The 14,467-nt window shown below is 39.0% G+C and overlaps 1 protein-coding gene across 1 annotated transcript; it reads left to right on the top strand.

Annotated features, from left to right (window-relative positions):
* The first annotated feature begins 1,281 nt into the window (after window positions 1-1,281).
* OTULIN (OTU deubiquitinase with linear linkage specificity) lies at window positions 1,282-14,220 on the top strand. Its single transcript, XM_083875551.1, has 8 exons — window positions 1,282-1,445; window positions 2,933-3,262; window positions 5,501-5,574; window positions 6,378-6,472; window positions 7,559-7,702; window positions 9,967-10,092; window positions 11,111-11,380; window positions 12,638-14,220. Exons 1-8 carry the CDS (start codon window positions 1,297-1,299, stop codon window positions 12,830-12,832), a joined length of 1,383 nt encoding a protein of 460 aa, XP_083731677.1. The 5' UTR covers window positions 1,282-1,296; the 3' UTR covers window positions 12,833-14,220.
* Window positions 14,221-14,467: the final 247 nt, after the last annotated feature.

Raw genomic sequence — 14,467 nt, 5'->3', positions numbered from 1 at the left:
GACTAGCTGTTTGACAGTAAGTAATTCTGGAATGGCCAGTGGGAAACAAGAATGCATATTGAGACAAACCTGTCAAACAGTTGTTCAAAGAGATTTTTCAAAGGAGATATCATTGTCCAGAGCAATCCTACATGAATTTGATCCACGAGAAGAGCAGTGATTAAAAAGAGAACTAAGGTAATGTGATTTTTTTGCTTTTCTTCAAACATTCATGATACTTCCACACATCTCAAGAATAAAAGAAACAGAAAAGGCTTGTTTACAAAAATGTCAATCAGTTTTATATTAAGTTTCATGATGTTGCAATTTATTTATCATTGTCATTTTAATATTTTTGAGGTTTTACTACCTGGCCTCCACCTTTAAAACATTCTCCCAATAATGTTTGATTCTCTAAATACAAGTTAGTCCAAATCCCCTTGCTGAAAAGTATGGTTTTAGTAGTTATTTGCCTCCAGTCTCAGCATCACTTGTCATACTCAGAGAAAACATATTCTTATGAGGGAAATTTCAGAAAGAAGACAAATACCTCTTCATTTTCAGGCCCAATTTCAAATTTCAATTGCCTACACTGCAGTGAACTTTTCTATCACGGTACACATTCTACTCTGAATAGAATCTGAGTTGGTTTTCTTTTTTTTTTGTTTGTTTTGTTTTGTTTTTGTGTGTGTGTGTTTTTAAGTTGGTTTTGTTTGGTTGTTTTTTTTTTTTTTCTTTTTTTTTTTTTTTTTTTTTGAGGGCGTGTTATTTTGTTGTGATTGTTTTTGTTTGGGCTTCTTTGGAGGTGTGGGGGTTTTGTTTGTTGTTTTTGCAGTAGGGTTTTTTTATTAGTTTTGGTTTCGTGGTGGTGTTGTTTTTGTTTTAATAATGGGTATGTTTTAGCAGCATATACTTTTTAAAGGCTTCTCATGTACTCTCCGTGTGCGCTCCTCTACCGCCTGGAGTTTCATAAAGGCCTATGCAAACCTGGTGCTGTATTTCTTGGCTTCCACAAGAGAGACCCCCAGCCGCACACGAACTCTAAGAATACACACACGCAGAGACTTTGCATTCTCAGAGCACTTCCTTTAACACGGACCGTCTGGGCGCCGGAAAGCAGCTCTTATTCCCGCCCTCTCCTCCGCTTGGGAGGGCTCATTGCTGCCCCCGCTGTGGCGGGGCCTCACCCGCCGCCGTCCCTCCCCTCCCCGCGCTGAGGGCCCGCCCGGGCCGCCCTTTCCGGGGCCGCGCAGGAGCCGGGCCGGGACCGGGGCCGGGACCAGGACTGGGACAAATCTTTCCCGGGGCCCCGCCGGCATGAGCGGCGACCGGCGACGGCCGGGCCGAGCAGGCCGCCCTCCCCTCGGGCCCGGCCCGGCGGCGGCCGGCGGCGCTCGGCGGGGAAGGCCGGCCTCGGGCAGCCACGCCGGGCGGGCCCGGGCGGGACAGAGCGCGGCCCCGGAAAGGTGAGGCCTCCCCCGGCTGTGCCGGCCAGGGCCCGCCCGTCCTTCCCCGGGGAGCGGGGGTGGGAGAAATCGGGACGTGGAGTGAGACTCTGTGTCAAAAGCAGCGCGGTCAGTGGTGTCCGGGGAGGGGATCGTGCCCCTCTGCTCTGCTGTACTCTGCTCTGGTGAGACCCCCGCTGCAGGGCCTCACCCAGCTCTGGGGCCCAGCTCGGGAATGACAGCGAGCTGTCGGAACAGGCCCCAGCAGAGCCGCCAAGTTGACTGGGGGGATGGAGCTCCTCTCCTATGAGGAAGTGCTGGGACAGCTGGGGCTGTTCAGACTGGAAAAAGGCGGCTTTGGAATGATCTACATGTGGCTTTCCAGGACCTGAAGGGAGCATATAAAAGAAGTGGAGAGGAACTTTTTACAAGGGCATGTAGTGACAGGACAAGGGGGAATGATTCCAGCTGAAAAGGAGTAGGTTTGGATTAGACATTAGGAAGAAATTCTTTACTGTGAGAGGGGCGAGGCACTGGAACAGTGTTGCCGGGGAAGTTGTGAATGATTCATCCTGGGAAGTGTTCCAGGCCAGCTGGATGGGGCTCTGCACAGCCTGCTCTAGTGGAAGGTGCCCACAGCAGGGGGACTGCAACCAGGAGACCTTTACAGTCCCTTCCAGCCCAGGACACTCTGCGGGTCTGTGACTCCAGTCCTGAGCTCTGTGACAGCTTGGTACGTGTCAGGGCCCGGGTGCCAAAAGGCTGCAACATTAGTAACCAAAGATATGTTGCAGGTGGGAGGCTTTAGCATAGAAATGGAAATGTGTTAAGCAGTTTTAAGGTTTATAGAGTGGATGTTAAGTCTCTGAGCTTGGAGGTGACCGGCCTGGGTAGCCACTGATTGTCTGGAACATTAATGTGACAACTGCCAAGCAACCTGTAACTTTTGGGCAGGATTATGTGTCAACTTAAGATAAATATCCCTGAAAAATTACTCTGTTGGCACATCCTAAACCTTTGAAGAGCTTGCTAGAATGGATTATAGATATCCTGTCTTGATACCTTGATCATATTGGAAATTTTTGCACTAAGCAATGATCCTGGTGCAGTGGATGTTTCACAGAGCACCAGGTGAGTTTATAAACCTGTTTTCTTGCAGGAGTGAAACTTGTTTCTTTAAAATTTCTGTTAATCCTTGAGCTTTTAGGTGATAATGGACCCCCAAGGATAGCAGGTGTTTAATCAGGGCACTAATTCTTGTGCAGTGTGTGTTTGAGGAACTGGCACAGCTTAGCCTTGGTAAGAAATGATGGTCAGGGGAGTGAGTTAGAAAATAACTTGGGTGTCTTATTTTACTAAACTGTTCTGGATTTTCTTCCTGGTTTTGAATAGTTTATGTACCCTCTGAATTCTCAAAATACAATGTAACTCTTAAAATATTGTAATTTTCCTGAAATGTGCTTTTGTTCTGGGAGAGAAACTCTTCATATAGTTTTCATTCTTCAAAGCCAGGATAATCTTCAAGGGTGGATGACAGAACCAAGCAGCCTTTCTGCAGGTGCAGAAGACAAGAACGAGAGTGTTCCCACACAGCTGATGAAGCGTAAAAATGAGGTTGGTGCTGCTTCTGAGGAACTTGGCTCAGCAAATGCAGCTGCAGACCATAAAGAGAAAACTACATCAGAAATAAGACAAGACTGTGTATACAGAAGTAGTGGGAGACCTGAGGAGACAGATACGATTAAATCTCTTGGGATGGATCAGGATGCATCCATGAACTGTGAACCGTATGGACCTGTGTCTGGTAATTGTGCAGCAATGGAGTCATCTGAGGAGAGGTAAGGATTTAATTGTAAAATATATTAACAGTTTTCCTATAGAAGGGGAGGGTACTTTCAGTTCTTGAAGTAAATTTATGATTTTTTTTCCTTGGTATTTTTGATTCAGGAAAATCCCATTAACTAGTTCAGCTATTTAAGTATTTACATGCAACTTCACACTATTTTTTTTCCTTTGTGCATGCATGTTTTCATTTAATCATTCTTTTCCACTCTTACTTTATTTTCACTGTATTTGTCAATTATTTATCTGACCATTAATGGGGAAAGGCTTTAGTTTCCATATTCTTGTTTCCACAGATTTACTTAACAGTTGCTGTGCTTACAACAGTGTTATGACACACTTTCTTCTCTGGAATGAGAGTGCCTTGTGCAAATGGGCTGCACCTCTTGCCTACCTGGATTTCAAAACAATTCTCTTGAACTGCAGTACTTTGTTTACTTTGGATGTTCTCAGTCTGTGGCTGCTTCTGTTTTGTCAACTCCCAGAAGGAAGGTGGTTTAATATCATCTGCAGAAGGGGCCTGACACTGCTTCCTTCACACCAAGCTTCCTCTTTCTTGTGTAATCTCTCTGGCTTAGTCAGTTGAGCACTTCTTCTCTCTCTGCATCTTATGCTGAATTTAATCAAGGCTGTATTGCAAAGGAACAATTTCCCTGCCCTGATGCAATTTCTGTCCTGTGGGATCCCTTGCAGCAGCAGGTTTCTTCATGCTCAGAGGGGAAGAAGGTTGTTGCTTTATATTTTAGATACTTGGCTTATACAGAAGATAAGCTAGAGATTGCTGCTGTCAGATACCAAGCTGTGTGGGGTTTTTTCATGGTATTTTCAGGGTTATTAAGTATTCTTTAAAGTCTTCACAAACCCTAATGGACTTTAAACTCTGCTGAGAAATTAGGCATTGTCTAGTGTCATAGTGTAACATGAATATGGACTTGAAACAAATACTCCTACGATGTTTCTTCTCACCAGGTAGAACTGTGTTGGACGCCTACTATATCTGTTGTTTCTCTTTTAATTAATAATTTTTAGTGTTGCTAAAAATGAGACTTCATGCAGCTACTTGAGCACTTGAGTAAAAACTAAACTGTTTTTATATGACAGCCCAGTAGATGAGTTTCCTGGTATTAACCAACATTGCTCTTTATACTAAAGAATTTTTGTTCTCAAGGGAGATACATATAGATGGTTTGAGTAAACTGGTTTGGATATAAAGAAAAATTAATGCAGAGCCATCATTTAATAGTCTGTCCTTTTGAGTTTAATGAAAGTAATCCAGTTAGCATCTGGCTATTAAACTCTTTCTCACAGTCTTCCTAAATGCTTGTCCTCTCTTAGTAGTGTAAGATGTGCCTTAATTTCTTCCTAGTCTTTTGGAGGCAGACTGTGCTTTGGGTTTGGGGTGTTCTTGAGAAGTAGATCAGAACCTACTAATAGTAGTGGGCAGTAAGTAACAACATTGCTGCCTTTTTCTGCTTATGTACTTTCCTTGAAAAACAGACTTTCAGTGTAGACTTCTTTTATTGCTATGCCTAAATGATACTAATATGGCTGGTGACATGGTTTTTTTTTTAAGTATTTTAATTGTGAAGCTTTTAGAACTGTGATTATTTTTTAGAAGTTTATTTGCTAGATGTAATCATATGACAGGCGTCTCTCAGGAATGGAATGTGCAGTTTGCAGTCAGTTTTTTGAACATTGTATGGGCCTCCATTTTCAGCAGTAATGTTCCCATCCAATCTGCAGATGCAGGTCTCTGCAGTTTTCATTGTGTTCTGTCGTGTTCTGCTCAGCACAGGTGGGTTGTACCCATTGGTGCGTAGATACAAAGGCCTGTAGAGCAGTGTGTTCTTTGCTGCATGCATAGGGTGCATATCATTCATATATGCAGCAAATAGACGTGTTCTTTTGCTAATTTATACTGTGAAATGTAGAAATACTAAGGGATTGTAGTATCCATTCAACCACAGTAGAGAAATTCAGGCAATGATTTTTTACCAGCCTAGTGACAGATACTGGAGGGGAGCTGTTGAGAGAGCTTTCTAAACTTTCCTCTATTTTTGAGGGCTAATGTTGGTTCTATGAATATGGCTAAGATGGAAAGCAAATTGAGTTGGGAAAAAAAAAAAAAAAGAGAAAGATTTAAATACTTTCCTGAGTTGTAAAAAGGGGAAGAGCTTGAAAAAGAGAATAGAATTTGTGCTGTTACTTGAGGTATATGTTGATTTTTATTACAGTGAGGAGGACATGTATCGTGATGAAGAAGAAATAGAGAGGGAGAAAATACTACTTTGTGAAACAAACTCCTCAGGTACAATCGAACTTTGTGTGAAGTTTCAAATGTGTTGCAACTCACTGTAGCACTGATGTGATGTCCTGACACCCTGCCTTTCAGGGACTTTTGTGCACAGGTGTCTGTGTTCAATATCAGTTACTTATGACTGAGTACGTTGTACAGTTTGATTCATCAGAACATCAATGCTCTGTAAAATTACTTGCTCTTAATATATTATCATTCCCTGTGTTTTTGTAGTTACTTTACAAGTGAATGTGAATTCTTTGGAAAACAGTCAGATAGTCTCTGTTACCAGTGTCATGCTTTGAAATCAGTCACAGTCATTATAGCATCACAGCGTCTGTTGCTGGCATGCCTTGATAATCTCAGTACTAGCTGGCTGGGGGATGAAGGCTGTTGGGATTTCAAGGCAAAACTATATCTCTTCTTTCTGTTATTGTTACTGACTTACTGAGAAAGGTCTGTTGTCTTTCTCCTTTAAAGTCAGGCTGCTGTATGAAGAAGAGAAACTTCTGTCAAATATTTTTCTAAGAAAAGGAAGAGTACTTTACTAATTTCTCTTCTTTGCCAATTATTTTTTGCAGAATAGAGGAGCAGAGTGTTCCCTGTCTTGTTGAACTACATCATAACTTCCCTTCACCTGTAATTTTCAGAACAAACTTGATTTTATCCCCTCCCACAGCAGTAATTACTTGGTAGCTACAGGTTGTGCTGCCAGTTTCATTTGGCACTGAAGTTATTTTAAAGTGATGGTGTATTTAGAAATTCGATGTGCTTTCTACTTTCTTCTGTTTTTATGATGTTGCATTTTCTGACAGAATACAAACTAAGTGTTTCACCTGAAATGGACATTATGGAGTATTGCAGAAAGGAATGGAGAGGAAATACACCAGCAGCAAAAAGGATGAGAAAGGTAGCAGTTCTGTTTTTGTTGAATTTTGTTAGTCTCTTTGTTTTTGTTTGCTACATGATTTCCTATGCAGTCAGTCTTTTAAGATGGGAACTGCAGTAGCAGTGTTTTACATTGTGTCTTGTGAATGGTTTACTACTGGCAGATGTTTTCTTTATACTCGTTTCAAATGTGATTTTAGTAAAGCCACTTTAGGGGTTTGATTAATTCTGTCCTTTGTTATTGTTTTCAATTGAAGTTTTATATCTTGTTTATGGACAAAAGATGCTAATTTTGTAAACTATTGAAGTGCAGAGCTGATTACCTGGTTTTTGGGTGGAAGGCAGGTAACTGAAAGTCGTGAATTGCATGGGTTTTTAAAAATTTTTCCTGGAGTTTTTTTACCAGTTTTTGAACTAATTTTTTTATATTAGTCTTGATCTAGAATAGTAGAAAATAAAGCAAAGTTGTTTTGTTGCTTGAAAAATTTAGTGAAGTCAAAAACTCCCCAGGCCTCCCTCCAGGGATTACTGTGAGAAATGTGGACACTCAGGGCATCAGCCCTTGCCAGGGCAGCTGAGCTGCAGAAGCTGCATTTCAACATTGTGGCTTCTGCTACAACTGTGAGTTTGGGAACAGCAGGCAGGGAGCAAATGTGCTAAGGGAAGTGTCAGGATATTTCAGTGTAAACACAAATTTGCCCTGAGGCAGAAACAAACTACAGTGTGCCATGTGCTGAAATTTCTTTTAAGCATGATGTAGATTCATGTATGTGTATGTTGGATGTTTTTTGGAAATCTAGGTGAGTTAGCTACCCGTATTTCAATGATGTTTGTTCTGTCATCAAATAAATACCTCAAACCTTTATCTATTAGATTCCTTCAGTTTCTTGTTTGTTTTGCGGCAGAACTGAGTTGTTTTTTTTAGGCCATAATTTGTGACCTAATAGACCCTTCTAAAAGGGGCAGTGGGTCAAGTTTTTTTTTTCTTTTTTTGAAAATAGCATTAATATTTGGATGATAATATTCCAGTATCTTTTATGTTACCACTTTGTGATTTTAAAATGTTTAATTAATGATTTCACGTTCTTTGGATTTTGTATTTTTCTAGGGATATGAAGCAGTTGCTCAGAAGTTTGCATCTATAAGGAGAATACGAGGTGATAACTATTGTGCTTTCAGAGCAACTCTTTTTCAGGCATTAAGCCAAGCTACCCAGTTACCCAGGTGGCTGCAGAGTGAGGATTTTACTATGGTACGTGTCAAACTGTTCTTCTGACAGTAGAGTAATATTGGGTCTAACCTATTTGATAATTTTATGGTCTCATTACTCTGTTATGCAATGTATAGCTCATTTGTCAACATCCCCTGAACTGATAAGCTGTAGTGTTCAAGATTGTTGTTTGTGCACCGTGATTCTTCCAACGTAGAATTGACCAGGAGACCTTGGTTTCCAGTTTATAATGGCTGTGTTACTGTAGTGCTTACTGGACAAGTGTTACTTATCTGTCTTAATCTTGTTCTCTTGGTTTCTCCTTACTGCATATATTGTGGCAGTAAGAGATTTTCCACAAGCCAGCTGACAACAACAAAAAATACAGACAATTTTTTCTAACATTTGAGAAACCCCTAGCTTTTCAATATTATAATATCTATTCTTGTGTGCCATATATGGTTTCTTTAGAAAGTGGAATAAGAAATTGGATGCTGTAGGCTTTGCAGAATGTGTGTAATTACTTGTCTTAAACGTTGCTTAAGAGCAACTCCAGTTTGACACAAAGAACAGTTCTTGTGGAGCACTGATGTATGAGAAGAGCAAGGTATTCCCCTACAAGTAACAGAATATTCCAGAAATTTTCTTGCATCAACAAAGTCCATTTGATGGTATTGTCGAACATGGAAAAAACATGTAAGAAGCTGCCTATATAAAAGTGAGCCTTACTTGAGAAGAGTGAGGTTCCAGTTTGCTGGAACTCAGGTTCCAGGATGCTGCTGGGAATGTACATGGTGAATGTCTGATGCAGACTCTGTGTGTAGGGTTGCAGCCCAGGTAGAATCACACTGCCCTTACTGCCTTTTTGCATCAATTTAAAGGGCATCTGAAAATTTATCATTCTGGCCACTATCACTTTTAAGTAAACATCTTGTGATTATGTGATTGTAATTACTGATGAAAATAGTTCTGTGAGGTGTTTTACAGCAAGTACATTGCAAAATAGTTTCCTTTCTTTCACATTCTTTCAGCTCTCAACCATTTCCATGTTTTCAGGCTAAAGAACATAGTTTCCCAATGATCCTTTAAAGACCATACAAATTTTTTTTCAATTATGTACTTTGAAGTTTTTGGTGATGTTTATTTTTTTTTCTTTTTTTGCTACTGATTCATAGAGGAAAATGTCATATGATAATTGACATTTTTTGAAAGGGGTGTACACCTACAAAACCAGCTGAAATGATAAATTTTTATGCATCAAAGCAGAAGGCACATAAGAGAAATGTATATGGTGACAGCTGGCAGTACAACATAACAGGGTTTTTTGGGTTTTTTCTTGTTTTTAATTTAAAATGGTGATTTCATGCATATTTGTAGTTGCAGAAGTTATGGGCATATAATTTTTGATTATTTAGTTCTGTGTGCCCAGGATGCCAGGCTGAGTGGGAGAAGGTTTGTGCCTCTCTGACATTTACTTGGTTGCCCCTGAAGAGAACACATTACCAGTTTTGAGTCCTAATAAACTGAAAATGGACTGCTGGTGGTTAATGGTATAAGTTCTGCTCTACCCAAGTGTTTACTCTATTGTGACACACAAGTTACTCTTCCAGTTCTAGCAATAAGATGGGTTAATAGATGAGGGTACAAAACTGGACATGCAGCTGCCAGGATGTCCTTCAGGGGAGGTTTAAAAGTCTGAACTGGTGTAGCACATGGGCAGTAAAAGAGGCAGTTCTGAGGCTAAAACATGATCTGATGCATTAGTGAATTTCCAAGTTGTTTTCTTCTTAAATAAAAAGCCTGTCCCAGAGTGTTTGAATTGTGCTCCTTGAAAAGGAAACAGAGTTTGTGTGTCCTGGACAAAGTACTTTGCAGTCCACCAAGACTTGAGGATGATCTGATGGATGTAATTTTCTCTTCTGTTGATTTAGGAACTTTCAAAGTCACTGTCATCTCTCTGCTGTTGGGCGAGTGTTTTATTTAAAAAAAAAACCCAAAAACCTCAAAACAAAATAAAACAACAAGCAAAAAAGAAGGCATGAGTAACCTGTGATTAATTTTCCCAGTGCTTATGTGTTTGTTAGATCTGGAAATAGTAATAGACCAGTATTCTGACTGTTACCCAACAAATATTATAAATAGCCAGTTGTGTTTGGTTATGGTCATCTTACTATGATACCTGTTCAGAAGGATATATAAGGTATTTTTTAAGGTGCAAAATGTTAAAAAAAATCAAATATGCAGTTTGGTGGCTTTTCCTTTCCAGAGTTTTAACTTAAGCTGCATTTTCTTCTCTCAACTTGCAGCTTCCTGAAAACTTGCTGAGCAAGTATGACTGGATCAAGCAGTGGCAGCTCAGACAGAAACCTGGCAAGAGAATGGGAGAAATAAGTGATGAAATAAAAGAGTATTTAATACTTCTGAGGAAAAAGGTTGGGAAAGTATTTGTATATTCATTGGTGACTTGCAAAATAAGAAAAGTGACAAAGATTTTTGAATGTAGAAAATTCAGCATAAGGATGCTTTCAGTAGTGATAGTCCCTTTTCTGTATGTATACTGCAAAAAAATCAAGTAAAGAATGTCTTTCAGATTTGTGAGAGGTCTTTCACTACTTGCAATAGCCTGATGCTGGAATTAATTTGCAAGTAACTCTGCAGAAAAGTATTAATTAGTCAGATTTCAATGAAGAAATCAATGTTACAGGGGCTTTTTCTCTCTATTATTTCCTGTATTTATTTGAAGGAATAATGTATACTACCGATAAATCCTTTTGATATCTGGATGAGGTTAAGGAAAGCAAAAACAACACTGAAGTAATTTCAGAAGTGTAGTTTTTGTTCCATTTTTATCCATTTATTCTAGTCATAGGAATATGATTAAGCCCTTAAGTGTTCGTACTATATTACCTAGCCCCATACTTTCTCTCTCTTGGAATTCTGGAACCTATTGAAAAACTCTTCAGTTGTTCCTCTTTTACTGTGAATGCAAATTCTCTTTTTATGAAGGTGTTCAAGATTATTTGGAATACTGCATTCAGCAGTTTGAGGGTTGGAATGAAATACGTGTTTTGAGTAACAGACATGTAAAGAATATGAGGAATGTCGGCTTTATGTTGTAGGAAAAAAAAGGGTTATTACCTTAATGTGTATTGTCCCACATCAGTATTTGTTCTGCTGCCTTGCAGTAATTCTTAGCATTTTTTCTTTGATCCTTTTGCTTTGCTTTATTGATCAATTTGAGCAAATCAGACAAAGTCAGGCTGACCTTGATTGGGGTGCAGTTGTGGAAATAGTTTTGATTGTTTTTAAAAAGGCACAAAGCCCTTCATAAGCAAAATTCAGAGTGCCTGTGCTGAGTATCTGACAACTCACAAGTGGCTTTTTGCAGCTCTTGCAGGGTGATGGCTGTTGATTTGTGTTGTGTGTGATGGTTTGTTGTGTTTTTTTTAGTGGAAGAATATAAGTGAAATAAAGAGTCCCCTTGAGAAACAAGAAGCTTGTGATAAATTGTTTAAGAATGAAGAGGAAGAGTATTGTCTCTATGAAGCGCTGAAATTTTTGATGCTTAACACGGCCATTGAATTATACAACGCCGATAAAAGTGGAAGGAGAGTGCCTGTCTTCTCCTGGCTCCTGTTTGCACGGGATACATCCAGCAACCCTTGTCAGTTAATGCAGAATCACTTGAATCATATTGGTCACAGTGGAGGCCTTGAACAAGTAAGGAGAGGTTGTTCTTAAAGTATTATTTTCCTGGTTCAGAGTTATTAGTTTCAAGTAGTTTAAGAAATTTCTGAGCTTCTCTTGGTCTGACTGAAGCCTCTGGCCTTCTGTTCAAAGAACGTGTTAGAGCTGCTTGCTTGTAGTGAGAGTCTGTAAAGGTCCTCCTCTGAAACACCAGGTTTTGTCTGGTGGCTGGCAGGTTGCAGTCTTTGGAAATAGGGGTTGCTATTAATAGGACGCTTGTATTGATCTCTTAGTTGTTGGCTTTTTAAAAAAAAACATGATAAAAGCTGATACTCAAATTATGAAGGCCATGTGTAGCACATAGACAGGTGAATTCTGATAAGCTAATGAAAGTTACTGTTTTATACATGGCATAAATGGTACACATATTACAAAAATGCCCCAAACCAAAATGAGCTGAATAGACTGAAAGATTTTGGAAGCATCCATTTAAAAAAAATCCCATTAAATTCATGACAAGCAGGACACTGCAATTAGGTTCACAACTTAATTGTAGATACAAGAAACATGAAGTTTTATGTTTTGGTTTTGTTTCTTATCTTAAAAATCTGACAACTGCAATATAGATGAGACAGCTTACTGTTTCAGTGAAAATAGGTGATTCATTGGTGACTTTTTTGCTGCTCAGTTTAGTCAAGAAGTTATGTTGCCAGTTTTTTGTGCTGACTATATTTGTTTATTTCAGTAAGATTCTTTGTAAATTGTTATTTGGAGCAGGATATGCTTGTCACTGTAGTAGACAAAGTAGAAGCTTCTTAGAGCTTCTTTTTCTGAATTTCTTTATCTGTCAACAGGTTTTGTAAGGGCTTTCCATTTACTTTTTATTTGGCTGGAAAGTTCAAAGTACCCTGTAAGAGTGACAGGATCATTGCCTGAAACCTGCTCTTGTCTGGTTCTAAGTGACTTAACAGGATGTAAGAGAGTGATGTAAGAGAATATCTTTCCTACCTGCTTGTGGCAGTAGGAGACTCTGTGTAAGGTAGTTTTTCTTTAGGATTATTTTACTGCTATGCCATTGTGGATTTGAAGACTTTCTTGTTAAATGCATGGTATCATGGAGGGGTATGATGGAGATACTGGATGAGAGATGCTCATGTATAGGACTTCTCACTTCATAATTTTTGTCTTTGAAAAATTACGTCTGATAGGTATTAGTTCAATATTTTTATGAGGAAAACCTTCTAGAAGGTATGTTGAGTTTTACACAAATATTTTTTTTTTCCAATGTAGGTGGAAATGTTTCTTCTTGCTTATGCTCTGCAGTACACCATCCAAGTGTACCGACTCTATAAGTTCAGCACTGACGAGTTCATCACACTTTACCCCAATGACCCGCAGGAGGAGTGGCCTATGGTGACTCTCATAACTGAAGATGACAGACATTATAATATTCCAGTCCGAATGTGCCAAGAGACAATGCTGTGAACAAGTAATTTTTGGCAGACAAACCTGTGCTGCTTATGGAGCTTTCCCTCCATGCTGGTTTGAAACGGGACAATGGAAAATCCATGTGATTAAATCAACAACTTGAAATTTGTGTTTTGGAAGTTGACATCTGAAATAAAGTATCAAAAAGGTACTATCTTAAATAGTAAAAATTTGGCAAGCATGGCTTTGTTTTCCATTTTTTTTTAAAGGAAGCTTCTGCAGTCTTTTATTTGAAAGACTTACTCTGAATAAAATTGCCAAACTACAGACTTATTCCTTTTATTTCTTTTAGCAAGGCTTTGTGGTAAGACATGAGCTAACTTTTTGCTCCCCTAAATGACAATTGAAATTTCTGGGAAGGTAAGGTGGCAGTGTCTTGGCAGATGTTTGTGATAGTGCTTAGAAGCCATTTATACAAAATTTGGTCTCGGGAAGTAATACAATTCTTTTGCAGTTGGAATTTAATGCCTGCCATAGTTTATGCTATAAGAGAGAAGTTACTTAAAGTTTTCTAATGCTTTGGGTTGTTCTTTCCTACATAAGTGTCTCTTATTTAGAAGCCAGTTGTCTGTTACACCAAAAATGAGCTGCTCTTCCTCTTTCAACCTGTGGAGGGGAAGGTGGCAGATGTGATAAGGGAGTATAAAAGTTGTTTGATAGTCAGTTACAAAGTCAAAGACTACAAAGAATTCCCACTTAAATTATGGCAGGTGATGGGAGACAGCCACATGCCTGTTAACTTCCATGTCCATGTTATTGTTCCTCTAGTGTAAATCCTCTCTGGCAGCTGCTCTGGAGTACGTGAGGATTTTAGTTTGTCCAGGGAGTGCAGTAGATGGAAAGAAACTTTTGGTGCAGCTTACTCCTCCCAAGAGTGGAGGTAGGAGAGGTTCTGTTTTTGCTCAGTTATTCACTATGCTTTAAAACTGAAAGAATACAGAATGTATCAGATGCTGGACGTGTTGACAAATCTTTAAAAAATAATTAAATAATGGAGCATTCACCTTTTAGGTTCAAGTGGAAGTATGTCCTACAGATGACTTTTGGGACAAGAGAGTAAAAGCTGATTTAACTGAAATGCTGGTCATGCACAGGTCACTTAGAAGGCCTTTGTATGTAAATGGCGTAAGGCTATAAAAACTTCATTTGAATATTCTGGAGAAAGTGGCATGCAAAATTCTTCAGTTTTGGTTGATATTAATTTGTTAAATATTATTGTAAAAGGTACTATACACAAAGGAAATGTGTATTCACTATGTTCTAAAATGTGTTTTAAACACATTAATGAGGCTTATCACGTACTCAGTGGTTATATATTTGTCATATTTTCGTTGCCTTTTAAATCAGTTTGTTACTGAGAATTTCTGGGAGCTACAAGGGAATAAAAATAAACTTAATAAATTCATCTGGCAGCATTTTGTTTCTTCTTTATGGCCTATGCTTTATATTTTTAATGTTTCAATTTTTGAAATCCACATTGATGTTAGTTTGTTCATGAAAGCTGTGAAGTATAGTAACCTATGTGAAAGAAGTAATTATTGGATGCTTGCACATGGGCAGCAAAACTGAGTAATTCCCTGAATTGCTGTTATCCAAGAAAAGCTGAACAGGAGGAAAAATAAATGAACTTTC

This window comes from Zosterops lateralis, assembly GCF_965231275.1.
Source record: "Zosterops lateralis genome assembly, chromosome: 1".
NCBI classification, from domain to species: Eukaryota; Metazoa; Chordata; class Aves; order Passeriformes; family Zosteropidae; genus Zosterops; species Zosterops lateralis.
Note: the sequence above shows the minus strand (reverse complement) of the source record. Positions and strands in the feature narration are given on the sequence as shown.

Coding starts and splice junctions, on each gene's coding strand:
- OTULIN (XM_083875551.1), top strand. CDS start 1,297: ATGAGCGGCGACCGGCGACGGCCGGGCCGAGCAGGCCGCCCTCCCCTC. Junction 5,575..6,377: donor TTGTGAAACAAACTCCTCAG/GTACAATCGAAC, acceptor ATTTTCTGACAG/AATACAAACTAAGTGTTTCA. Junction 6,473..7,558: donor CAGCAAAAAGGATGAGAAAG/GTAGCAGTTCTG, acceptor GTATTTTTCTAG/GGATATGAAGCAGTTGCTCA.